This window comes from Schistocerca americana, chromosome 1 (genome assembly GCF_021461395.2).
Source record: "Schistocerca americana isolate TAMUIC-IGC-003095 chromosome 1, iqSchAmer2.1, whole genome shotgun sequence".
Taxonomy (NCBI): domain Eukaryota; kingdom Metazoa; phylum Arthropoda; class Insecta; order Orthoptera; family Acrididae; genus Schistocerca; species Schistocerca americana.
The window spans coordinates 514,763,699-514,791,536 of record NC_060119.1 but is presented as its reverse complement, the minus strand read 5'-3'; the positions used below and the strand labels follow the sequence as shown (position 1 = coordinate 514,791,536).

The window sequence follows — 27,838 nt, the reverse complement described above, 5'->3', positions numbered from 1 at the left end:
TCCAGGTCACCTTCAATACCTTACTCTAGGTTGTTAGCCAAGCTGTTACCTTCTCCTCCTACTGCAGGTACCTGATCCTCTTCATCAAAATCTCTGTACAAAGCCCTTATGTTCTCTGTCACCTGGCAAAGCTTGGCACAAGATGCCAAACTGCTTACGACCTTGCATTCTGCGACCAGCTTTTTTCCCCTAACATTTGGCCTGTACCCCTCCCATGAGGGTGACCTAGCATCAGTGTGTTTTTTACTTCTATCTCAGTTTTCTGCTGATCTAGGCTTAAAGTGTTTCCTACAAATCTGCTGCACTCTATTTTGCATTAAAACTGGTTGAGGCACTTGTCTTACTTCATGTAAGAAGTCAACCTGATTGCCAACCAGAACCTGAAATGTGATTTCTGGAGTTTTCTCCTTTTGTTAATTACTTGTCATCTTTTCCCAGTTCCCATTTTCTCTTCTCCCTTACGATCTAATTCAAAACACACCATTTCCAGTTCTGCCTGAGGGGTACAAATCTTTCTTTCTCATTCCACAATGCTCTCATTTTAACTACATAATCTACAATTCCAGGGCAAAGCCTCATATGATACTTCGTTGGCTTCTCTGCTACAATCACCTCCACGGAATACCAACCCATATTCATGATAAGTCTCTCCTCTAGCAGTTAACTTATGACAATTTCCACATTTGATAGAGATGACTCTACTTTTACTGTAACCTAAAGAGTATTAACACGAACTTAAACAGTAACAAAGTATGAATTAATGAAAACTTATCTTTTGCTGTTCTATACAGCTAACATAAAAAGTGAGAATGTAAAAACTACATGGATATTTGCTTTTAGGTAGCAGAAGGCACGAAAAAAATGGAAAATAAAAAGCACAATATTTTAACAACAATCTTAAACAGAAATCATAAAAAACCACTGTAATGCAACCAATTAACTAGAGAGTACATGCAGAAGAACATGGCCAGTGGATGTGCAGTCGACAAGACGAGCATGGGGACAACAGTAGTGGTGGGGGTTGCAGGCAGGGGGTTGGCGCTCTGTAGGGAAATATCGAGCACTGCAGGTGAAGTGCCATACTGAATTGAAGCCAACACTCATATTTTTTGCAAATATTACATGGAACTGCTCCATGCCCACACTTGTGTGATGACCATCCAAAAATATTTGCTGACAACTCGGCTTTGGTTGGTATCTAAAAAGAATTTCGCTGAAAATGCAACTAAAGCATGGATTTATTTTCGTCTGATTTGTTAACTATTTGTACTTTCAGGGCGGCGTCAAGAGGGGCGAATTTTTAGTAAAACCTACATTTTTCTTGTTGCTATCGTAAAATTTTCTGCAGAGTTTACACAATGTCATCTCACTAACATGTTGTGCAGTCGCAGCTGCAGGGCAATTCTGAAACAATTTTACTAAGTGAAGAACTAAGGGCAAGCAAGGTCAATAACTTATAAAAAGCGCATCCACGGCACAAAAATAAACGTGTAATGTCTTCATTTGCGTTGTTGCAAAACCTGCAGTATTTCTCATTTGACCAGTTCTCGATGGCTCTTAAAAATTACATTCTTTCATCGTAAAAGTCTGTAGAATAATGTGGTAGATAATGAAATGTCATATAATAACACCATATGGCAAACTACTGCCCTCTTTGCTTGCTATCATTTGCCAAAAGGCTCGTTTCAGTAATTCAAACAGTTTATGAGATATGAGAAATGTTATAAAGATCACAAAAGAGTTAGCTACGTAAGATCAATTTTCTCGAGACTGGTGATAGATAGAGACTTCTACCCAAGTCTAAAGAAAAATTCGATAGGTTAGTTAAACTACACGAGTAGCAACATTTTATGTAAATATTCACCAACGCAAAATGATAGCAAACCCTGCTTTTCATTACACACTTCTTCGAATTTCTCAGTGTCTTACTGAAATGCAAATATCACAATAACTATGACCATTAACAAAACGATGGGCACTTCATCATGAAGTTTATAAATAAAGTTATAAGTAATACAAAAATGAATTGCTTTATGTAATGAATTCTGTAAAATAGTTTGATAAAGGCCGCAGGGTGTACGCCTCGATTCTGTCATCACAGCCACCCACAAGCAAGGAAACACTGTCAGCCTCCCCGATGAACAAACGAATGAGCTCGCACAGCACTTCTAACGAAATTTTCTCACTGCGCACCGGCTACCGTATCTTGCACGGACTCTAACGACTGGATGGTAGGAGGATGTTAAGACTAAAATCTAACACGCCATAGACAGATATTCACTGGATATAAGTTTCAAACCACAGAACACACGACTGAATGAAAACTAACAAATACAATATCTTTAACAGATATATTAAACAGACATTATGAAAAGCGCTGCAATATATGAGGGTCGTCCACAAAGTAAGTTCCATTTAGTTATATGAAAAAAACGTATACAGATACAGAAAAAATATTTATTGTACAAAAATCTACAATCGTTAAACTAATTTTCTACATAGCTTCTGAAATTTTGTAAGCACTTGTAGCGTGGTTCAAGTTTTTGTATGCCTTCTTCATAGAAGGTTGCCGCCTGTGTATTCAACCATGTGGTTTTTCAGTAACAATTTCACGAATTAGTGATCGTGAGATTTGCGGAACTTCCATAGCAAGGGTTACTAGGTCTAAACTTACTGTTATGTTTAATCTTCCCTTCAATTGTGTGAACCAGTTCATCAGTAATCACAGACGGGCGTCCATTTCGTTCTTCACCGTGCACTTGATCTCGTCTTTCACTGAACAGTCAGACCCATATTCTAACCATTGAATCACTCATAGCATTTTGTCTGTAAGCCTCGCAGATTTGCCGATGAATTTCCTTTGGTTTAACTTTCTTTGCTTTTAGAAAACGAATCACAGATCTGATTTCACACGCGGCGGCATTTTCAATTACGGCTGACATTATAAGGAAACACAACAAAGCACAGGTCGGCAGCAGCGATCTGAAAATGGCGTACATGTCTTCTCCTAGAGTCAGAGTAACTGCCGCACATTCTCGGAACTGCGATCGTATCGCTGTCGCAGATAGAAATAGAAACAGAACTTACTTTCTGGACGACCCTCGTATACAAAACTACAAGCAGTATTCCGCGACTGCTGACGCTGTTGTCAGAGCACTTGGAGAGTGTGACCTCCGCCACAACTGCCAACTAACTCAGGCAGCTCCGCAAACTAGTGATGCCGGCCGGGGTGGCCGAGCGGTTCTAGGCACTACAGTCTGGAACCGCGCGACCGCTATGGTCGCAGGTTTGAATCCTGTCTCGGGCATGGATGTGTGTGATGTCCTTAGGTTGGTTAGGTTCAAGTAGTTCTGTGTTCTAGGGGACTGATGACCTCAGAAGTTAATTCCCATAGTGCTCAGAGCCATTTGAACCAAACTAGTGATCATATGAAAATAGAGTTAGTAACATAAATAATATTTGAGTGATTTTCATGCCTCGATACCTGATGATGAACACTACTGATTCGATACGCAGCCCCAAAAATGTTATATAATAATGCTAACGACCCTAAAATAATAGGGACTGATGACTGTAGAAGTCTGGTCCCTACAATCCCACAAACCAACCAACCAACCAACCTAAAATAATTTGCCTGGTTGCATTACATACATACAGCCCTCCACAATTATACTAAGTATGGTACCGATTATCATAATATGTGACTTGGCTCTTTTGTAGTGTCACCCTGCAGACTGGTCCAACTAGTAATGCTGCTACTAACGGATTTGCAACATTATGATGAGACAGAGAGACAATATATGAAGAAAGATTTACCAGACAGTGGTAGCAGGAGGAAAGTACTGATACTGACCAATTTGAAAAAAATCTACAACAGTTTAATTGTGAATTTGTATTAAGGATGAGATGCTGAGACTCTATGAAACCAAAGAATAGAAGATCATCAAGTCCTGTGACTGTAGTTTAATTTATTCGCTTCACAGTTTCTGCAGGCTATCTTCAATGTTATGTGCAGACAAACATGTAATTAAACTATTCCCATAAGGCCGAATATATATCTATCTCTGGTGAATTGCAAAAGATATTTCTCTGAATACTGAAATGTCCCCAGTGGCTTCTTTAACATGGCGGTTGAAAACCGTTGCTGGTTTAGCACAAAATGTCATCACTGGCTGACGCAAGTAGCCTTAGAGAAAGGAAGCAGACAGAAGATAGCAGGGCGTATTTTCGCTCGGTCCTACCCGCAAATTCTGATGACACACTAGGGATCACTGTCCAGACCTCAGAAAGGGACAAGTCACGCCATATCTAACTTTGCCATTCACTTCCGTGGCTGTAAAACACCTGACACCATTGAAGTACTGATGCTGACTGTGGCAGGGCCTGACTACAAACCACTTCCTTGTTCAACATGACGTGAAGTGATGGCTTGGCAAAACAGTGGTGAACCACCATAAATACTGCCAATTTCAGCTACACATTGTCTGTCAGCACCTGCAGCCAGCTATGAGAGGTACTCCAAGCCAGTTGTCGACCTGAAATGGGTCATCTAGCTACTGAAACTAGATGCTGCCTTCACAAGTTGAAGAATTATTGGCTGAATCTAGCCCCGATGCCTCCAGGAGTCGAACTGGTGTGTTCCACTGGGGACTTTTACAGACTTCAGGGTGCCAACCTGGAGGTCCATGTCTTGCATCTGGGTCTTTATAGCTGTCAAGCTGCAACCTGTCTTGTGTACACGCACTCTGCTACAGCAGGCTTACTGCTATAGACCACTGACGCTTCATCTGGCTCTGGAGTCCATTATTCAAGAAATTGTGTTCGAATACTTTCCACACTGTGAGTCACTCATCTGCACTAGCTGATGTGACCGACTTCTACACAGTCTGTCATAGCAGCACGCTGCCTTGCTGCCTGGGGCCTGCGCCAGGTTGCTGACAACATACTTTCGACTCAACAGCTGCCTGCTCGACGGGTTGACACCGTGTGCTTGTCGCTACATGAAGCTGCTTACTGAACTAAGCACCTTTCCTCGAATGAGACCAGCTTGCATCTCAGTGTACCGACAGCAGCCTGCCAACACTACAAATCTATATAACTGCTGTTTCTATGACTTACAATCAGACATCCATCTGGATGAGCACAAACCTGGCACCGTATTAATCGACACTCAGCGCCTTCGCAACCTGCATGGCATACCTGACCTCACCTGCCGTCCTGTTACTCTGTTATAGTGACGTTAAAAGTGGCGAATTGCTGACTTCAGGAAGTAGAAATGGCCAAATGGATTTGGGACGACGACAGTCTTTACGTACAATATGAAGAACACAGTCGGTTGACTGCAGTTACTGTTTCAGTTTCTCGTCTTTTATGTTTCTTTTCCCTCCAAAAGTAATATCCTAACGTCTAGAATACTGGATAATTTTTAAGGTTCGGTTGTTAAGCTGAATGAGGACATATACTTGACTCAATGCAAAGAGAACACAAGAGAGATACGCAGGTATGCAAACAGTAAGGTGCATACCATGTATTTTGTTATGTCATAGTGCACCCTCAGCCCTAGTCACAAGTGGACGGTGTGGGTATTTTACTAACCAGCGTCCTGAATCCAGATTCTGATGATTAGGTACATGTACTAGCTGTAAAACACTGAGGAGACGAAAACCACGGGATAGCAATATGCACATACATGGAGGTAGTATCGCATACACAATGTATAAAAGGGCAGTGCATTGGTGGAGCTGTCATTTATACTAGGTGATCCATGTGAAAAAGTTTCCGACTTGCTTATGGCCGCACGACGTGAATTAATAGACTTTGAATGCGGAATGGTATTCGGAGCTACATGCGTGGGACTTTCAGGTTCAGAAATCGTTAGAGAATTCAATACGGGCATTACTTCTCACCAAGGACAATGCAGAGGTCGACGGTCTTCTTCACTTAACGATCGAGTGCGCAGCGTTTCAGTCCAGTTGTCAGTGCTAACAGACAAGCAACATTTCGTGAAGTAACCACAGAAATCAATGTGGGACGTACGACGATCGCATACTAGGACAGTTCGACGACGTTCGGCGTTAAGGTCTATGGCAGCAGGCGACCGACGCGAGTACCTTTGCTAACAGCACGACATTGCTTTTAGCGCTTCTCCTGGGTTCGTGACCATATCGGTTGGACCCTAGACGACTGGAAGACCATGGTCTGGTCAGATGAGTCGCGCTTTCAGTTGGTAAGAGCTGATGATTGGGTTCGAGCGTGGCGCAGACCCCACGAAACCATTGAGCCAAGTTGTCAAGAAGGCACTGTGCAAACTGGTGATGGCTCCATAATAGTATAGGCTATGTTTACATGGAACAGAGTGGGTCCTCTGGTTCATGTGAGCCAGTCATTGACTGGAAATGGTTATGTTCAGCTACTTAGAGACCATTTGCAGCCATTCTAGACTTCATGTTTCCAAACAACAATGGACTTTTTATGGATGATGGGCCTATGCAGTTGTTCGCGATTTGTTTGAAGAACATTCGGGACAATTCGAGCGAGTGATATGGGCACCCAGATTGCCAGACATAATTCCCATGGAACATTTACGGGACATAATAGAGAGTTCAGTTCGTGCACAAAAACCTGCACCGGCAGCTGTTTGGTAATTACGGACGCAATACATGCAGCATGGCTCATTATTTCAACAGGTGACTTCCACCAACTTCTTGAGTTCATATCACGTCAGGGTGATGGATTACGCTAGCCAAAAGGAGGTCTGACATGATATTAGGCGGTATCCCCTGCTTTTACTGATATGGTTAGCTATACTTTTATATGTTACCATTTTATTTATTGTTTCTCCTACTATTTTTCCTGTATGGGACAGAATGTAGAACAGAGGGGCGTACCGCCAAGGGGGATGTACAGTACTTATTCGATCAGGTAGCTCAGGTAAGAGTACATAATACTGAACCGTATAAGTAGTTAGATTCTGAAAAAGAGTACATGGCTTCGTCCAGTTTGACTGCTCCCATCTTAGATTCAGATACCGTTGGATTACTTAATCCTTTTTCGATCAAGACACGCGAGGCTGTATTAGCATTTACAGGTGACCTGTTGACAGCTGCAAAGCTGGGATTTTGGACAAATGACTGTTTGTTGTAGGTGACTGATTTGCGCTTGATGGGAGAAGCGAAAAACTGTGTTATGTGGCAAGAGCACCTAATGAATGCTCAGACATTCGACGAACACAAGAAAGGGCTGTTACAACGTTATAAGAGGCAGAATAGGTACATAACCAATTACATACCGTTAAATGGGTGTCTTAAAAGCAAAATGACTCTGTTGAGAATTTTGCAGATAGGATATGGAGGATCAACTGAATATTTATCAGTTGATGGATAATGACGAAAGGAAAAGAATCATCCTGCAGAAAGCGTAACGTAGGAAATTAGACACAATCTTGAGGGGACTGCCACCTGATGTGTCAAGAAAGATCTAAAGGACGTGGCTGACTCTACTGACATAGTCACAGCACTGGATGAAAGAGATGCAGAGACGAAAGTTCGTGGTAGAAGAAACATCTTCTCTACTGATGTGAAGTGCTAACATTTTAGACATTCATGTCACACGCGAAAAGAATATCACCGATCACACTATTATAAGTGTGTGAGAGGTGGGCATCGGAGAAGGATTGCAGAAGTAAGGAGTATAATGGAAAATGGCGGAACGCACGGAATCAACTATTAAACAGCAATGAAGGGCCTCAGTTCCACCCGAACGGCGCTACTAGTAGGTTTTAATGCTATGGAAAGATATGCTGAGGTAGAATGTTCCTTGATTGGTGCAGTGGTTCGCAGGGATCGTAGATTTTTAATAGACACCAAGTGTTCTCGTGTCTGTGGCGAGTATGGACCTATTGTGGAAGAAGCAGTTAAACCTTCCATGTTAGAGGTTACGTAAAGGGGGCGATAATGACGTAGATTTGGTGTTGTTAAGTTTTCAGGATGGAGCAAAGTCATAGTGTTAAAGCGTGGAAGTTTTGTCACAGTTATGGTACTGCATGATCCTAGTGTAGTTTTCCTATATAAGCATCATGCTAAAGTTGGCAGGAGCGATGTTCCATATGGGGGAGGGAGACTACTGTCAGCTACTTACTGCTACAATATTTTTCTATCATTAAAGACAAGCTAATTAAGCTACGTGCAAAGTAGCTAAGGCTACATTCGAATCAGTCTCCAGTGGACTGTAAGCTGCATTGGGTGTCCAATCATCTAAAATCTATCTACAACCAGAAATGGTAGAATTCATTAACCAGCAATTAAGCACTAGCCCATGTAGTGCACCTCGTGTCATAGTGCCAAAAAGTCTCCAGATCAGACCAACAAATAGTCCGTCTGCTGTGATTACAGTTGTCTCAATAAACGTGTGATAACAGATGTACATCCAGTACCATGTATCACGGAAAACGTGGATAACTTGGGACAATATGGATATTTTACCACAATAAATCTGAGAAGTGAGTATCACCGACTGGAAGTAGTACTGGAGGATCAACTGAAAATTGCATTTACGGATCCTTGGGGTCGTTACCAATTTTGGTAAATGCCATCTTGTTTAAAAAATTACCCTTCCATGTTTCAGTAGTTATCAGATGGAGTTTTGAGATAGTGTACTGTGTATCTTGATGATACAATTGCATTATTGTGTTCGCACAGCATATGAAGGAGAGTGTCAATGGTCGAGAGAAGTTTTTAAAATACTGTGTGCAGTGCACCTGACCTTTAGCATAGAGAAGTTCCATTTTGCACTAAAGGAAGTGAATTACTTGGGACATGCAATCAGCCAAGATGGATTAAGAACAGAGCCAAGGTTGGTGAAGAATGGATGAAGCTTTCCAACACCTTAAATGAATAGAGAATTACAGTCTTTTTTAGATTGGCCGATTTCTAAAGGAAACATGTAATACGATTTGCAGATACAGGATGACCACTCAACCTTTTTTTTTTTTTAAAAAAAAAGGTGTGCAAAATACCAGTGGACACTAGATTGTAAAACCGAGTTTGGAAAAGTAAAATAATTATGAACAACTTGTGTTCATCTTTCCAGGTTACAGAAAGGAGTTGATTTTGTCATGTGATGCTAGCAACATGTTGTGGATTGTGTTTTAAGTCAGGAATTGCAAGGTAAGAAACCTCCATTCACTTACACCTCAGAGCAATGGAATGAAGTCGAAAAAAGCTATTGCCCCTCCAAATAAGAGATGTTTAATGTATAGTGTGACATGTTTCTGCTGCTATTCTTAAGGACAAAAACATAAGGTATTGAAAGATTACACAGCATGCAGATGGTTGAAGAATTCATCAACTAGGATTGCACAAACTGAGTGATTTTGACTTCAAAGTAATTCACAAACCCAGCAAGAAAGATGGTAACGCGAACGCGCTTGGCAGGAAAATTGGTGTGATGCAGACACTAGGTCATAGCTTTGAAGAGTGGAAGAGAATGCAAGCAGCTGATGCAGACTACAACCGTCTGCAACACAGCTGCAGTTCCCCCTTAAGGACAAGGTGTTTTGTAGGACAAGGAGTCTTGGACCTCATGTAAAAGTGCCTGTCACGCTATAGGAAGAAGTATTAAAGGAAGTGCATGATGAGACGTTATCTGGGCACGAGAAATGTAGAACCACAAATCGAAGTGTAGTTGAGTACTACTGGTGAAGAACACGTAAACAAGATGTATATATAAACTGTATGACAATGCACAACATACATATTTTATATATCAGTGGGTGTCACTGCGTTGATTAGCAGAATCTATTAAGCCTTCTGAAATGATCGGAATGGATATTTTGTGTAGGTTTAGCCAGATACTAGTGCAGAACCGCTTTGTTCTGTCTATACAGATCACTTATCTCCTTGTGCTTCAATTATCACTATTCCAAATCAACAGGCCGAAACGATAGGACACGCGACGTTAATTAATTGGGTGATGAAGTTCAGCATTCTAGACACAATAATCACAGATCATGTCAACAACTTTATGGCGGAACTGATGAGACAGTTATGTCACTTGTTACATATTAACCGGCTAATAGGAAGTCCATTACATTCAGAGGCTAACTGAACAACAGAATGGGTGCATCAGACGATAGAAGAGATGCTAATCTGGTTCCTGAATAGTCATCATAACGCTTACTTGCCATTTGTGGTGGCAACTTATAATTCGAAGACGCATGAGAGCACATGCCTATCACCGTATGAGGTGGTGTATGGTCAAACTATGTCTACGTCGTTTGAGGCATTCAAGCTAAGAGCCAAGTGTAAGATAGAATGATGAACCCATACGGAAGTTCGCGAGAACCTATGTCAGCAGTTCCCTCTCAGTGCCTGTGTGGGCACACTTTACTACTGCAGGTTTACCCCTGCAGGCCAACTGACGCCCAGTCATGCACGGGAATCACTGGTTCAAGTCAGTGACCTCGAGTGATTTCTGCACAGTCGCATATGTGCACCAGACAATGCCACCAACATCTGCTGACACGGTATTTCAGTGCCTGTGTTATTCCGAATTACGATGCAAAGTTCTTTCTGACACATAAGCATTTCCAACGGAAAAAGCACTGCAGCTACTACAGCCGCCATGAAATACACGAAATGTATTCGCAGTTGCGAATATGGACAACCATCAGCTGTATAACGGAATGACGACGGTGGGAATTTGTGCCGGACTTGGACTCAAACACGGACATCCCGCTTAACGCGAGCGATCGCCTTACTGTCTGGTTATCTGAGCACGACTCAGGCCAGATCCAAACTTCCATATTTCGGTAAATATATGTCTACAACCTGTATTTGTACGTCCATTATGTATATTCCTGTACACGGAAGACATTTTATTGAAAGTCACTCGTCCGGTGTCGGCGGATAAATACGATATTGCAGTGCCTGCGTTATTCCGAATTACGATGCAATGTTCCTTGAGACATGCCTGCATGTCCGAAGGAGCAGGCACTGTTGCAGCTACAGCTTTCATCAAATGCATGAACTGCATTCTTAGTTTCGAATATGGACAACCATCTGCTGTAAAATGGAATGAGGACAATGAAAATTTGTGCCGGACCACGACTTGCATCCAGATTTCCCACTTATCGAAAAGCTTTGCGATAAGCGAGAAGTCCAGGTTCGACTCTCTATCCGGCACGGATTTTCACTGTCGTCATTCCATTATATCTACATCCACATCTACATCCATACTCTGCAAGCCACCTGACGGTGTGTGGCCGAGGGTACCTTGAGTACCTCTATCGGTTCTCCCTTCTATTCCAGTCTCGTATTGTTCGTGGAAAGAAGGATTGTCGGTGTGCTTCTGTGTGGGCTCTAATCTCTCTGATTTTATCCTCATGGTCTCTTCGCGAGGTATACGTAGGAGGGAGCAATATAGTGATTGACTCTTCGGTGAAGGTATCTTCTCGAAACTTCAACAAAAGCCCGTACCGAGCTACTAAGCGTTTCTCTTGCAGAGTCTTCCACTGGAGTTTACCTATCATCTCCGTAACGCTTTCGCGATTACTAAATGATCCTGTAATGAAGCGCGCTGCTCTCCGTTAGATCTTCTCTATCTCTTCTATCAACCCTATCTGATACGGATCCCACACCGGTGAGCAGTATTCAAGCAGTGGGCGAACAAGTGTACTGTAACCTACTTCCTTTGTTTTTGGACTGCATTTTCTTAGGATTCTTCCAATGAATCTCAGTCTGGCATCTGCTTTACCGACGATCAACATTATATGATCATTCCATTTTAAATCACTCCTAATGGGTACTCCCAGATAATTTATGGAATTAACTGCTTCCAGTTGCTGACCTGCTATATTGTAGCTAAATGATAAAGGATCTATCTTTCTGTGTATTCGCAGCACATTACACTTGTCTACATTGAGATTCAATTGCCATTCCCTGCACCATGCGTCAATTCGCTGCAGATCCTTCTACATTTCAGTACAATTTTCCAATGTTACAACCTCTCGATATACCACAGCATCATCCGCAAAAAGCCTCGATGAACTTCCGATGTCATCCACAAGGTCATTTATGTATATTGTGAATAGCAACGGTCCTACGACACTCCCCTGCGGCACACCTGAAATCACTCTTTCTTCGGAAGACTTCTCTCCATTGAGAATGAAATGCTGCGTTCTATTATCTAGGAACTCTTCAACCCAATCACACAACTGGTCTGATAGTCCATATGCTCTTACTTTGTTCATTAAACGACTGTGGGGAACTGTATCGAACGCCTTGCGGAAGTCAAGGAACACGGCATCTACCTGGGAACCCGTGTCTATGGCCCTCTGAGTCTCGTGGACGAATAGCGCGAGCTGGGTTTCACACGACCGTCTTTTTCGAAACCCATGCTGATTCCTACAGAGTAGATTTCTAGTCTCCAGAAAAGTCATTATACTCAAACATAATACGTGTTCCAAAATTCTACAACTGATCGACGTTAGAGATAGGTCTATAGTTCTGCACATCTGTTCGATGTCCCTTCTTGAAAACGGGGATGACCTGTGCCCTTTTCCAATCCTTTGGAACGCTACGCTCTTCTAGAGACCTACGGTACACCGCTGCAAGAAGGTGGGCAAGTTCCTTCGCGTACTCTGTGTAAAATCGAACCGGTATCCCATCAGGTCCAGCGACCTTTCCTCTTTTGAGCGATTTTAATTGTTTCTCTATCCCTCTGTCGTCTATTTCGATATCTACCATTCTGTCATGTGTGCGACAATCTAGAGAAGGAACTACAGTGCAGTCTTCCTCTGTGAAACAGCTTTGGAAAAAGACATTTAGTATTTCGGCCTTTAGTCTGTCATCCTCTGTTTCAGTACCATTTTTGTCACGGACTGTCTGGACATTTTATTTTGATCCACCTACCGCTTTGACATAAGACCAAAATTTCTTAGGATTTTCTGCCAAGTCAGTACATAGAACTTTACTTTCAAATTCATTGAACGCTTCTCGCATAGCCCTCCTCACACTACATTTCGCTTCGCGTAATTTTTGTTTGTCTATAAGGCTTTGGCTATGTTTATGTTTGCTGTGAAGTTCCATTTGCTTCCGCAGCAGTTTTCTAACTCGGTTGTTGTACCACGGTGGCTCTTTTCCATCTCTTACGATCTTGCTTGGCACATACTCATCTAACGCATATGGTACAATGGTTTTAAACTTTGTCCACTGATCCTCAACGCTGTCTGTACTTGAGACAAAACTTTTGTGTTGAGCCGTCAGGTACTCTGTAATCTCCTTTTTGTCACTTTTGCTAAACAGAAAAATCTTCCTACCTTTTTTTAATATTTCTATTTGCGGCTGAAATCATCGATGCAGTAACAGCTTTATGATCGCTGATTGCCTGTTCTGCGTTAACTGTTTCAAATAGTTCGGGTCTGTTGGTCACCAGAAGGTCTAATATGTTATCGCCACAGCTGATAGTTGCCGTATTCGTAACTACGAATACACTTCATGAACTTCTGGCTGAGTCTGCCACAACAGTGTGACATCCGGAGTGTGATGCTGTGCTACTCCGTCCAAGTGCTGACAATGTAGCTTCGTCAGGCTGCGGCTCGACGGGATGACACCACGGTCTGGCCACTGCACTAGGCCTCTAGCTGGGCTAAGTGCGTTTCCCCACCTGGGATCAGCCCTGACTGCTGCGTGGCAGCACTAAAGCTGCTGCATACTCGTATTTCGCTTGGAATAAACGTTTTTATGTAACTCCTGTTTCTATGGCTTACTGTCGGACTTTCACCTGGCTTCATGTTTATGTTTGCTGTGAAGTTCCATTTGCTTCCGCAGCAGTTTTCTAACTTGGTTGTTGTACCACGGTGGCTCTTTTCCATCTCTTACGATCTTGCTTGGCACATACTCATCTAGCGCATATGGTACAATGGTTTTAAACCATTTCGAGCGACGTCTGTGGCTTCAAATGGTTCAAATGGCTCCGAGCACTATGGAACTTAACATCTGAGGTCATCAGTCCCCTAGAACGCAGAACTACTTAAACCTAACTAACGTAAGGACATCACACACGCCTGACGAAGTTACATTGTCAGCACTTGGACGGAGTAGCACAGCATCACACTCCGGATGTCACACTGTTGTGGCAGACTCAGCCAGAAGTTCATGAAGTGTATTCGTAGTTACGAATCGACACTAAACCCACCATCCTGGAACCCGGTTACGCTAGAGAAGGGTTTTCCATATAAATGATTTTACAGAGGACGGTCCAAGCTATAATTAAATGTTCCCATTGGCAGTTCCTGTTATGGCAATAGTTTAATAACTGGCATGACTGCACTTGATGATGTAATCTAGACTTCAGGAATTAATTGTGAAATGAAAAAATTGAACCAAATCGGGAGTGATTGAACAACTTCCTTTTATTTAAGTATCGTTCACATAGAATCTGCACTTTGTATAGCGAATATCAGTGGTATGAAATGGAATAAACACACTGGGAAGCTAAACACAAGATAGATTTGTTAGGAGGATTATGGGAAACTACAGTGCACATGGTAAGGAGACCACATACAAGAAGTAATACGAGCCATTCACGAATACTGCTCAAATATGTGAATTTTTATCAAATATTTCTGGTCGCAGACGTCGGGAAAAATGTGGGCCGTGCTGCAGGTATTGTAACAGAAAGATATAACTCTGCATCTGTATTCCGCAAGCCACTATACAATGTGTGATAGAGGGTACTTTTGACACCACTATAATTTCGATCAAACTCCGTTCTATACGTGAATATTATGAGGGGAGGAAGGCTGTTGGTAAATAACTATACGAGCTCTAATTCATATTTTCCCGCACTGGTCATTTCGAGCGACGTCTGTGGCTTCAAATGGTTCAAATGGCTCCGAGCACTATGGAACTTAACATCTGAGGTCATCAGTCCCCTAGAACGCAGAACTACTTAAACCTAACTAACGTAAGGACATCACACACATCCATGCCCGAGGCAGGATTCGAACCTGCAACCGTAGCGAGACGTCTGTGGGAAGAAGTAATATCTTGCCCGATACTTCTCAGAAAGTACGCCCTCGCAATTAAAACTAAACCTCTGAGCGATGCATAATTCCCCTCTAGTGGCGCCTACCACTCGAGTTCGTTGAGCATCACCGTGTTTCTCTCGCGCTTACTAAACGATCTGGTGAGGAAACGCACCGTTTTTCGTTGGATCTTCTCTGTCTCTTCCATTAATTCAAACGAGTAAAGGTCGCAAACTGTCGAGCAGTGTCTAAGTATTTTAAGCTATTTCATTCGTGGATGAACTACTGTTCCTTAAGATTCTTCCAGTTAATCTCAGCCTGACATTTGCTTTCCTTAAATTTTTCCCTTTACTTCGATCCGCTCATTTATTTCAAGGCATTTTGTGGTTGTTACTATTACTAACTAGTGGGATGGGGAAGTAATACGACAGTGCCACTGAACAACCTTTCCAACATAACAGACGTCAGCTTTCGGTGTATATCTACATGAATACTCTGCAGTTCACACTTAAGTGTCTGGCAGAGGTTTCATCGAACGACTTAACACTATTTCTCTACCATTCCACTCTCTAACAGTGTGTGGCAGAAACGAGCACTTAAATCTTTCCGTGCGAGCTATGAGTTATTTTATTACAGTGATTGTTTCTTCCGGTGTAAATGGGTGTCAACAAAATATTTTCGCATTCTGAGGAGACCGCTGCAGATTGAAATTTCGTGAAAAGCTCTCAACGCAACGAAAATAGTTTTTCTTTGATTCGAAGGTTCAAATGGCTCTGCTTATTTAAGTGGACATAATTTGCATTTATTTTTGGTGGGTTTGGGTTTTGCAATATTCAGTTGCGCTATAACGACTTTGTGGTCACTTATCCCTATATCCGTCACAATGTTCTCTATTTGCTCAAGATTTTCTCAGCCATTTACACTTCTAATGGGCTCCTGAACTAACCGGTCAAAAAAATGTTCAGGGAGAACATCTCATACATTTTACGACGGTATTTTATGCCTACCATCTGAGACTGCTACACTTGTGAATAACCAGCGAAAAGAAAGAAACAGCTGTATGGAATTGTATGTTAGGAGATGTGTGGTGTAATGCTTGTGTTGTTTGGCGATGAGAGATGGGAGAGCATCAAACCTGTAGCTTGCATGCAGCCTCTTTCTCTCGAGTAGCACCAAATGAGCCACAGAGATTAATGTTCCCATCTGGAGGACGATTCACCAGCAGCTGTGTCACTTATGCTCACTCCAAAATACAGTGCGAGGCATTTGTAATTTAACCAGGCTGTCTGTATCTGAGAACACTGGCGATCAGAAGCTTTATGTCACCACTTTTCTTCACTCACCCTCAAAATACTGGCAGTGAAACTCTTCCATCACCAGGATTCGAATTGACTACCTGAGTTGAGTGCCACCACACCAGTGACCTTCGGAGCGGAGATGGATTGAGTTGTGCAAGAGTGAGTGGTGTGGGGTAGATAGCCCGAGGCACATAGTAGCCAGGTGGTGTTTGTTGTGATACTAGCTGGTGGTCTAGCAGTCACACACCTCAGTCCTTTGAAGTGTCGCTGTGAGTGCGGGCACATCTGAGACAGGCGGCGGGTCACCACCCGCTTCGAGCAGCAGTACCCTCCAGGCAGGGTTCTCCGAGAGGCGGGCGGCCACTGCACACCCAGCGGACCCGGCGCCGACCACCACGAAGTCATACTCTGGTAGCGGATGCGCTGTGTCCGGTGGGTAGGCACTGCGATCTGACAGCAGGCACTGAGCGTGTGCCAGTGTTGCCAACAACTGTGAGAAAAGCGCGCCAGCGGTGCCGCCCAGGGTGCACGTGTCTGCCTCCTGCACCCACTGCGAGGCTGGTGCGGGTGCTGTCCACTGCATCTGGATCCGTACCCGGTTGCCTGCATACCGAAACCAGGAACTCAATTACCAATTACAACTACAGATTCCTTTCCTACTTAATCCCTTGAATAGACCTTGACTTGAAAGTGTCAGCATCACATACTGCAAGGTGTTCATTGCTCTCTGTAAGTCGACCAAAAATTTTAAACAGGACATAAATATCAGATCACGTACAAATTTAAAGTGTTTTGAGACATTACTTATATCTGATAGTCCTAAATAATCCTGTTTTCATTAAGTTTAATAAAATAATATATGAAAATGTTTGTGCAACTTCTTAACTTTGTACACTGAGGTGACAAATTTCTTGGGATACTTGTAATATTGTGCCAGATCTCCATATTCCTGGGGTAGTGCAGCAGCTCGACGTGGCAGGGACTGACAAGTTGTTGGAAGTCCCGTGCTAAATATATTGAGCCGTGCTGCCTCTATAGACGTCCATAAATGTGGAAGTGTTGCTGGTGCAGGATTTTGTGCATGAATTGATCCCTCGGTTATGTCCCATAAATTTTCGATGGATGGCCAAATCATTCGCTCGAATGGTCCAGAATGTTCTTCAAACCAATTACAAACAATTGCAGCCCGCTGATACAGCGCATTGTCAACCAACAAAAATCCATTGTTGTTCGGGAATATGAAGTCAATCAACGGCTGCAAATGTTCTCCAGGTAGCTGAATATAACCATTTCCAGTCAGTGATTGGTTCAGTGGGACCAGAGGACCCAGTCCATTCCATGTAAACACAGCCCACACCATTAAGGAGCCACCGTCAGCTTGCACAGCGCCTTATTGATAACTGTGGTCCATGTTTTCCTGGAGTCTGCACCACACTCGAACCCTACCATCAGTTCTTACCAAATGAAACTGGGACCCATCTGACCAGGCCACGGTTTTCCAATCATCTAGGATCCATCCAGTATGCTCATGAGCCCATGAGAGATGTTGCAGGAATATCGTTCTGTTAGCAAAGGCACTTGCGCTGGTTGTCTGCTGCCATAGCCTATTAATGTCAAATTTCGCCACACTCTCCCAACCGATATGTTCGTCATACATCAACATTGATTTCTGCAGTCATTTCACGTAGTGTTTCTTGTGTGTTGGCACTGACAACTCTACACAAACACCGCTGCTCTCGGTCGTTAAGTGAAGGCCGTTTGTCACTGTATTGTCAGTGGTGAGAGGTAATGCCTGAAATTTGATTTTCTCGGCACACACTTGACATTGTGGATCTCAGGATGTTGAATTGCCTAACGATTTCCGAAATGGAAATGCGTCTAGCTCCAACTACCATTCCGCGTTCAACGTCTTTTAATTCCTGTCGTACGGCCATAATCACGTCAGAAACTTTTTCACGTGAATCACATGAGTAAAATTGACTGCTCTGCTAATGCACTGTCCTCTTATACCTTGTGTACGTGGTATTACCGCCATCTGCACATGTGCATATCGCTATCTTACGATTTTTGTCACCTAAGTGTGTACTATCTTCTAAACATAGGCATCTCACAGTTGTAATTACTAGATGAGGTCTATGCACTGTTATTGATACTTTGATGTAATCTTATTGTGATACAAAGTCAACCTTTTTATGATACTGTTAGTTTTCTATAATATATTGTTAGTACAATGTTACGTGAATACTCTTCTCATATATTCTAGCAGCATGTTATCCAATGGTGGATAAGTGATTATAGGTGCATTTTTCTATTGTGGTATCCACTAGCTACTCAGTGATGTACTCCAATGTGCTGGAGTGTCAGGATGTATTTTCTTTTTTATTACTACAGTTTACTGTTGTACTTCAATGTATAGTACATCATCATGGTTTTTCAAGTCTGGTATAGCCAGGCTGATGTTATCTGGCAGCTGCTTTCATTCAAGCGGATAACCGCTAGACCTGATTTTCTGAATAGAGTACATCTCTATTTTGGTTCCTCTGATAATCCAAGTTGCTGCCCTACACCTAATGATTTTAAATACGTGTGTGTATAATGCCTATAAAACTGTTGTATGAAAAGTTGTAGCCTACCTTTTATATGATTTTCTGAGTGTGTTCTTTTCACATTTGATCGGGCACATATCACAAAACAGCTCTTTCATGTACTATCTGTAGGTACTTCACACTAACAGCTGACAGTTTTGGAGCATATTATAAAGTTTTACGCTGTTAATTTAATTTTTCCAAGAATATGTGAATAAATTTTTTTATCCAATCCCTTATGCAAAGCGTACAATGGCGTGCTGTAGGCGTATTGTTAAGACATTCTTCTTAGCCAACTGCTGCTGACATTACTCTTTGAATGTTTGCATGACAAACGTATTTATATTCATGTGGATAATCCTGTAGGTATAAGGACAATATCTGTATGTATTCTCACTTTTAATATGTTAATTTATCTACATTTACAAACAAGGTATAAACATAATAATGTAGGCTAAGTGTTTCAGTGATTCAGTTATGAACTGACAGCTTTTGCTCTATATTGGGATATTATTTAAATGTTTGTGGTTGTTTTCGCTTAGACTGGTAGAAACGTTTTCCGTTATATAATAACCATTCCTATGTCATTGTATTTAACGATTAGGATATTGTATTTCAAAGAACATTTAACTATCGGTGAATGGCTCACTTACGCCAGCTGTTCACCAAGTGTGTACCGCCACCTCTCTGGGACACACTGTTGGTGCTATGGACTATTTATTTACTTTGTTTCACGTATCTGACAAGCCAATGTGGCTCCTTTGTTTTATAAGTGGTGCGTGCTCTCGTTACGTTTGTGCAATTCACATACAGTAATATTACTTCCAGAAGGTATGTAGAAAATATTGTGATATCTGGGTATTGTACTGTAATTCCATGTGTATACTGGTTGTAATGTCATGCTGGTTGTCATATTAACGTCTTTCGCCTGGTACATTGTAGATCCGAAGATGACAGGTAGAGACTGTCAAAACTGATCATTGAGCAAATAAAATAAAATAAAATAAAAATACTACAACACGAGATCTTGGCTGCCAAGTATTCTTATTTACCAAATGTCAAATCGCTACCCACAACAACATGTTTGATTTCTATAACAATATTCATTCACTGCACAAGTTTTCCTTTTACGTAAGAAAATGCACTGATCAACTTGAACATTATGACCACCTATCTAGTAGCCAGTAGGTCCACTTTTGGTATGGGCAACAGCGGCTAAGTGTCGTGACATGGAAGCAATAAGGCCTTGGTAGGTCGCTGGAGGGTGTTGTCACCACATCTGCACACAGAGGTCCTCCAGTTTTCGTACATTCCGGGGAGATGGGACATGAGCTCTGATGCCACATTCAATCACATCACAGATGTGTTCAATCTGGTTCAGGTCTAGCGAGTTTGGGAGTTAGTACATCGACTGGAACTCGCCACTGTGTTGGTCGAAATATTCCGTAACACTTCTGGCCTTGTCACATGTCGCATTATCTTCATGAAAAATGACACTGACATCGGGAAACATCGGCAGCATGAAGGTGTGTACGTGATCTGCAACCCATGTACGGTATTCGTTGGCCATCATGGTGCCTTGCACGAACTCCACTGGATCGATAGATACCACGTAAATTTTGCCCTGGAGCATAATGGAGCCACTGCCAGCTTGCATCTGTCCTACAGTCATGTATCAATAAGCTGGTGCCCTGGAAGACGATAGATTTGTGCCGTCCCATCGGCATGATGCAGAAGGTATTGGGATTCACCAGACCAAACAATGCTCTACCACTGCGCCAACGTCCAATGCCCATTTCAGTAGTAGTTGCCAATGTCGTGGTGTTAACATTGGACAATGCATGGGTCGTTAGCTGTGGAGGCCCATTCTTAGAAGTAGTGCAGTGCACTGCATATTCAGATATACTCTGCCCAGCATTGAAGTCTGATGTTAGTTCTGCCACAGTTCGCCTCCTGTCCTGTTTTACCAGTTTGCCCAGCTTACAACATCCGACATTTGTAATGAAGACTGGCCACTCCACTCCACGACCTTTGGATGTGGTTTCACGATGGTTTCGCCACCTGTTGAAGACACTCACCAAGGTACTCCTCAAACATCCGAGAAGTCGTACACTTTTTGCAATGCTCGTGCCGAGCCTCTGCGCCATCTCAGTCTGCCTTGGTCAGACTCAGCTAGATCACACACCTTCCCCATTCTACACATGGACAATATGCTCACTGATTATACAAGCACTGTGTGTGTGTGTGTGTGTGTGTGTGTGTGTGTGTGTGAGTGAGTGTGTGTGCGTGTGTTTGTGTGTCTAACTAGCAGTCGTTCCTTTCTAGTTGATGCTGCTATCGCCTGGATGGGTTTATATCAATAGTAGGTTGGTGATCAAAACGTTCTGGCTGATCAGTGTAGTTGGCACACTTCTATCTACTTTGTGCAGTTGCAGTGAAATGCTTATCATGTAACACATTTCATGCCAGTATGACGTTTGTTGCTCATGGTATGGTAATTTCAATGGCTAGGAGTGTATTTAAAATCACAAATTTCATTTATGTACATGGGGACTTGAGCGTTATCACCAACAGGTACAGTTATTCCACTTAAGTGCATAGGTATAGTCCTGTGTGTGTATGTGTGTGTGTGTGTGTGTGTGTGTGTGTGTGTGTGTGTGTGTATGTGTGTGTGTCTAGTAGACAGATGTGGGTCTTACATTAGAATTTAATTTGTGTTGTACACCGAAGAATACTGTGTGCCATAAATTTGTTTGGAGAGATGCATTTTGACATTGTGATCAAATGCCAGAAATATGGATAACTGTAGTTTTAGTTATACAATAACCAATGTCAGTAGTAGGTCACAGTCATCTTCTGATGAAATGTTGCATCATATAGGGCTTCATATCAATGGAGGGACCAAGATGTATTTTATGGAAGTGGGAAACATTGAGCTATTACTGTGTCAGTGACAAAATGAACTTTGGTTCTGGCAACTAGTGTGGCTATTTCAATGTGTTCTATCACTTTGGTGCCGGCCGTTGTGATCGAGTGTTTCTTGGTGCTTCAGTCCGGAACCGCGCTGCTGCTACAGTCGCAGGTTCGAATCCTGCCTCAGGCATGGATGTGTGTGATGTCCTTAGGTCAGTTAGGTTTAAGTAGTTCTGAGTCTAGGGGACTGATGACCTCAGATGTTAAGTCCCATAGTTTTTAGAGCCATTTGAACCATTTTCTATCACTTTGGCATTTGAGTACAAAATAAAAATTTGGACGTACACTGTTTGATTAAAAAGTGAAGCACCCAGAGGAAATGGTCAGGTGTAAATGTGACTTTGAACATATACATTATACTGGTGGATGCATAAATGATTAGAGTTCAAATTCTCTGTCACATGTGGAATGGCCACCAGAGTGCGTCAGCATTGTTCATGTTTAGTGTTGTTACCGGGTCTGAAAAGCTATATAAGAGGCATTAACAGAGTTAGATGTTGAGAGATCAGTTTGAAAGACAGGGAGATATCACGTACTTGTGTCAGACAGCATTATCTGCACAAGACACAGTTCAAAAGGAACCTCATTGTGAGACTATATCTGGCTGGTTGATCGAATCGTACAGTATTCCGATTTGTGGGACATTCAGATGTGGTAACGGTCCATACTAGATTTCAGGACAATGTGAGAACAGGCGTACTATCGACTACATCTGACCACCACAAGGGGGAATCGCCGTATTGTGCACCCAGTACATCATAAGCCCTTCACATCTTCGCTAGCCATCCGAAAGAAGTAATAGACTCCCTGCAACATTCAGTGTCATCCTGCACCATTGATCGATAATGACCAGCAGCTGCACTTGGGAATTCCTGTCTCATGCATAAGCTACCATTAACAGCACAACACAAACAGCTGCAATTGGAATGGTGCTCTGACTGAGATGCAAGGAATGTTGATCAGTGGCGTCGAAATGTGGGATGAAAGAACATGGAGCGCCAGCAAGTGGTTTTACTGGTGGCGTCACGACGTGGGGAGCCATTGGGTATGACTTCAGGTCATGAATAATTAGCTAATGCACGTTCTAGATGAGTGTTACCCCGAGATAAGCCTTCTGGTGAGAAGATAAGGGGTATCATGTTACACCTGAGGCAGTTGTGCGAGTTATCTTCAAAGTAACCTCTATCCTTCGCTCTCTGGGGATGTCCCAGCCTCATGATGCATTTGGGCAATTGTGTATGGCACAGTCAATATCGCCCCCTCTTTTCCTAATTTCTCTATAGCCCAGTCCCTCTCCCTTACCCCTTTTATTATTAGATCAAATGGGTGAGCTTCATCATTCTTGTTCTGTACACTGAAGTGAGAGAAGCATCTGCAGCGACAGAAAAGAAAGTATTAGCATAAATTTTTAAGGTAAGACACTTTCACATAACAGTGTGTTGCTGAATAACTATAATTTTATGACACCATGGCTTCTTCTGCAAAATGGCAGAAAATGTTAGTCCATCTACTCTTCTAGGCAAACTATGTGTGAGTGGGTGTTATCCCACTTAAAACTGTAGCCAATATCACTATAATTAATGTCCTACCTTCAAGTTTCATGTCTCAATTACACAATTGGCAGCAAAGTATTGAGCATTTTCTGTAAGCACTTCACCTCCCATTGTAACTAGCTGCAATTTTAGTTGTTTTTTTTCACAATTCCCGCTTTAAGCACGAGACTAAGCAGTTACCATAGTACAACAAATAAACTATGGCTATGGAGAAACACAACCCTGCACTACTAACATGTGACATTATAGTTTGTTAAAAACAATGGCATAAACAATCCACCCCCTACAGTCTCTTACATTTCTAGACCTAAGAAGCAGCGATGAAAATAAAATGATGTTTCAAGAGTAGGATTAAAATTCAGTGTGAAAGGATATCAACGATAAAAATCCCTGACAACATTGCCATACTCAGAGAAAACAAAGAAGGATCGCAGGACCTGCTAAACAGAATGAAGATTCCAATGAGAACGGAGTATGGATAGAGAATAGAATGAAGAAAGAAGGTATCAGAAAATAGATTAGAAGTAAACTTAACATCAACATTGTGGTCCCCAAAGAGGACAAAGTTAAGGAATTCTGCTACTATGGAAGCAAAATAAACCACAACGGATGAAGCAAGAAGAGCATAAACAGCAGATCAGCACAGGCAAACAGGACGTTATGGCCAAGAGATGTCTGGTATTATCAAACATAGGCCTTAATCCGAGAAAGAAATTTCTGAGAATATATACACTCCTGGAAATGGAAAAAAGAACACATTGACACCGGTGTGTCAGACCCACCATACTTGCTCCGGACACTGCGAGAGGGCTGTACAAGCAATGATCAGACGCACGGCACAGCGGACACACCAGGAACCGCGGTGTTGGCCGTCGAATGGCGCTAGCTGCGCAGCATTTGTGCACCGCCGCCGTCAGTGTCAGCCAGTTTGCCGTGGCATACGGAGCTCCATCGCAGTCTTTAACACTGGTAGCATGCCGCGACAGCGTGTACGTGAACCGTATGTGCAGTTGACGGACTTTGAGCGAGGGCGTATAGTAGGCATGCGGGAGGCCGGGTGGACGTACAGCCGAATTGCTCAACACGTGGGGCGTGAGGTCTCCACAGTACATCGATGTTGTCGCCAGTGGTCAGCGGAAGGTGCACGTGCCCGTCGACCTGGGACCGGACCGCAGCGACGCACGGATGCACGCCAAGACCGTAGGATCCTACGCAGTGCCGTAGGGGACCGCACCGCCACTTCCCAGCAAATTAGGGACTCTGTTGCTCCTGGGGTATCGGCGAGGACCATTCGCAACCGTCTCCATGAAGCTGGGCTACGGTCCCGCACACCGTTAGGCCGTCTTCCGCTCACGCCCCAACATCGTGCAGCCCGCCTCCAGTGGTCTCGCGACAGGCGTGAATGGAGGGACGAATGGAGACGTGTCGTCTTCAGCGATGAGAGTCGCTTCTGCCTTGGTGCCAATGATGGTCGTATGCGTGTTTGGCGCCGTGCAGGTGAGCGCCACAATCAGGACTGCATACGACCGAGGCACACAGGGCCAACACCCGACATCATGGTGTGGGGAGCGATCTCCTACACTGGCCGTACACCACTGGTGATCGTCGAGGGGACACTGAATAGTGCACGGTACATCCAAACCGTCATCGAACCCATCGTTCTACCATTCCTAGACCGGCAAGGGAACTTGCTGTTCCAACAGGACAATGCACGTCCGCATGTATCCCGTGCCACCCAACGTGCTCTAGAAGGTGTAAGTCAACTACCCTGGCCAGCAAGATCTCCGGATCTGTCCCCCATTGAGCATGTTTGGGACTGGATGAAGCGTCGTCTCACGCGGTCTGCACGTCCAGCACGAACGCTGTTCCAACTGAGGCGCCAGGTGGAAATGGCATGGCAAGCCGTTCCACAGGACTACATCCAGCATCTCTACGATCGTCTCCATGGGAGAATAGCAGCCTGCATTGCTGCGAAAGGTGGATATACACTGTATTAGTGCCGACATTGTGCATGCTCTGTTGCCTGTGTCTATGTGCCTGTGGTTCTGTCAGTGTGGTCATGTGATGTATCTGACCCCAGGAATGTGTCAATAAAGTTTCCCCTTCCTGGGACAATGAATTCACGGTGTTCTTATTTCAATTTCCAGGAGTGTATTTAGTGCACAACACTATATTGTAGTGAATCGTGGACTGTCAGAAAACCTGAAAAGAAAAGAAACGAAGCATTTCAGATGTTGTGCTACAGCAGGATGTTAAAAATTCGGTGGTCGGGTAAGATAAGGAACGAGAAGGTTCTCCGCAGCATCGGCGAAGAAAGAAACACATGAAAATCACTTACAAGAATAAGGGGCAAGGCGATAGGACACGTGTTAGGATTTCAGGGAATAACCTCTGTGGTACTAGAGGGAACTGTAGAGAACAAAAGCTGTAGTGGAAGGAAGGGACTGGAAAGCATCCAGCAAATAATTGAGGACATAGGGTCCACCTGCTCCTCTGAGATGCAGAGTTTAGCACAGTACCAACCTCTGTCACCGTGGAAGAACGGGAAGTAACTTTTCAATCTATGAGGAATAATAAAGCTGCAGGCTTAGACGACCTAACACCTGAGTAAATTAATGTGTTTGGATCAATTAGAAATCACTGGATCTTGAACGTAATGAACACCTGCATTTCGAAATTGCAGAGTGGATCAAAGATAAAGTTGTGGCAGTTGCCAAGTCTGGAAAAGAAGCAACGGACCATAAACACTTCTAACCAGCTGCTCTTCTCCGCCAACTGCGTAAAGTCTTGGAAAGGACGATTCTCACTCGCATCTCACAACATGTTGATAAAAATCTTATAAATAAACAGTCACATGTCCACCAAAGAAAGTCATGATGTGGTCAAATCATCAATAAGACTCAGTAAATAGAAGACGTTTATAAATTGCATTGCCGTGCGGTGTAGCCGCGAGGTCTCGGGCGCCTTGTCACGGCTCGCGTGGCTTCCACCCGTCGGAGGATCGAGTCCTCCCTCAGGCATAGGTGTGCATGTTGTCCTTAGCATTAGTTAGTATAAGTTGGATTAAGTAGTGCGTAAGCTTACGAACCGATGACCTCAGCAGTTGGGTCCCACAGGACCTTACCACAAATTTCCAAATTTTTACGTTTACGAAAGAGGACAAGTTACAGAAGTAGCATTTATACATCTGTCACCAATGTATGACACCGTCAACCACAAGAAGTTTATTAGAAAGGTATATTCAATCAGAAATGACTACTGTTTAAGGCATTTTATCCGGTGTTGCAAAACGCTTTGCTTAACAAGAAGAGCCGATGGAGGACCTTGAAGAATGATGTCTCTCAGGTTAGTGTACTGGCATCCCTGCTGTACAACATCTATACAAACAAACAACGAGGCAAATCCGGAACAAGAACATTTAATTAAGCAGATGACACAACAACTGAAGTTCAAGTCAAAACATTTGAGGAAGTGAAGATAAAACTGACAGCAGCGCTTGAAGATCTCGGAAAGTATTACGACGATAACCACCTTAATCCAAACCCCGGAAAGATGCAAGTCTGTGCCTCTCATCTGAAAAACCAGGAAGGCAGGAGGAAGTTAAATATTTTCTCGAGAGACCAACAAGAATGCCATTGCTACACTCCAAAATACGTGGGAGTAAAGTTGGATCGTAGTCTCACATTCAGAGTTCATTGCCAAAAAACAAAGTTAGAAGTATCTACCAGAACAACATCATCTGTAGACTTACTGGCAGCACCTGAGGCTCGGAGTGAAATATGCTCCGTACATCGACGCAATGCTTCCCTGCAGCGGAATATGCAGCACAAGTTTGGCAAAATTTCACTCGTGTCAAACGCTGGATACGACGTCGAAGGAGACTGGATGCATTATGGTTGGCTGCGTAGGACCAACTCCTATCACCAACATTTGTCAAATTATGGTTATAGCGCCACCTGGCATCTCCAGAAGGACAGTCGCAGATATGGAGAAGAAGAAAGAAAAAATCGATCCCAAGAAACGTCTTTTTGGGCACGAATTATAAAAACCTAGGTTGTGATCAAAGGAGCTTGATGCGCACAACATTAGCAATTCCATCAGCACCCGGAACTAGCCAGACAGAGCTGTGATGAAATTCATTCACCAAACTGGTTGCGGAGAACATCACAGAGGAACCTGATGCCGGCTTTCGTCTGCAGCTCGTGACATGGAAGGTACTGAACCAACTGAGGACAAGGATGTTACAATGGAAGCGAACCTCTTAAAATGGGGCCTGGGAATGTGCTGACCTGTATGACCCGCAACATCTCATCGTCTGCAGAAACGTGCTCGATTCTTGTACCAGAGAAGACCTATATGCAATAAGTGATGCCGTCAAGACTGCGGAGTTCTGGAGTTTACAAA

At 43.2% G+C, this 27,838-nt stretch overlaps 1 protein-coding gene across 1 annotated transcript in view; it reads right to left on the bottom strand.

Moving 5' to 3' along the window:
• Positions 1–27,838, bottom strand: part of LOC124569763 (glucose dehydrogenase [FAD, quinone]-like) — an 85,234-nt gene that overhangs the window by 27,227 nt on the left and 30,169 nt on the right. The window contains exons 2-3 of the mRNA XM_047131093.1: positions 16,984–17,050; positions 16,571–16,926 (exon numbers count right to left, since the gene is read on the bottom strand). Coding sequence (XP_046987049.1) covers positions 16,571–16,926; positions 16,984–17,050 — 423 coding nt within the window. The remainder of the gene's footprint in view (positions 1–16,570; positions 16,927–16,983; positions 17,051–27,838) is intronic.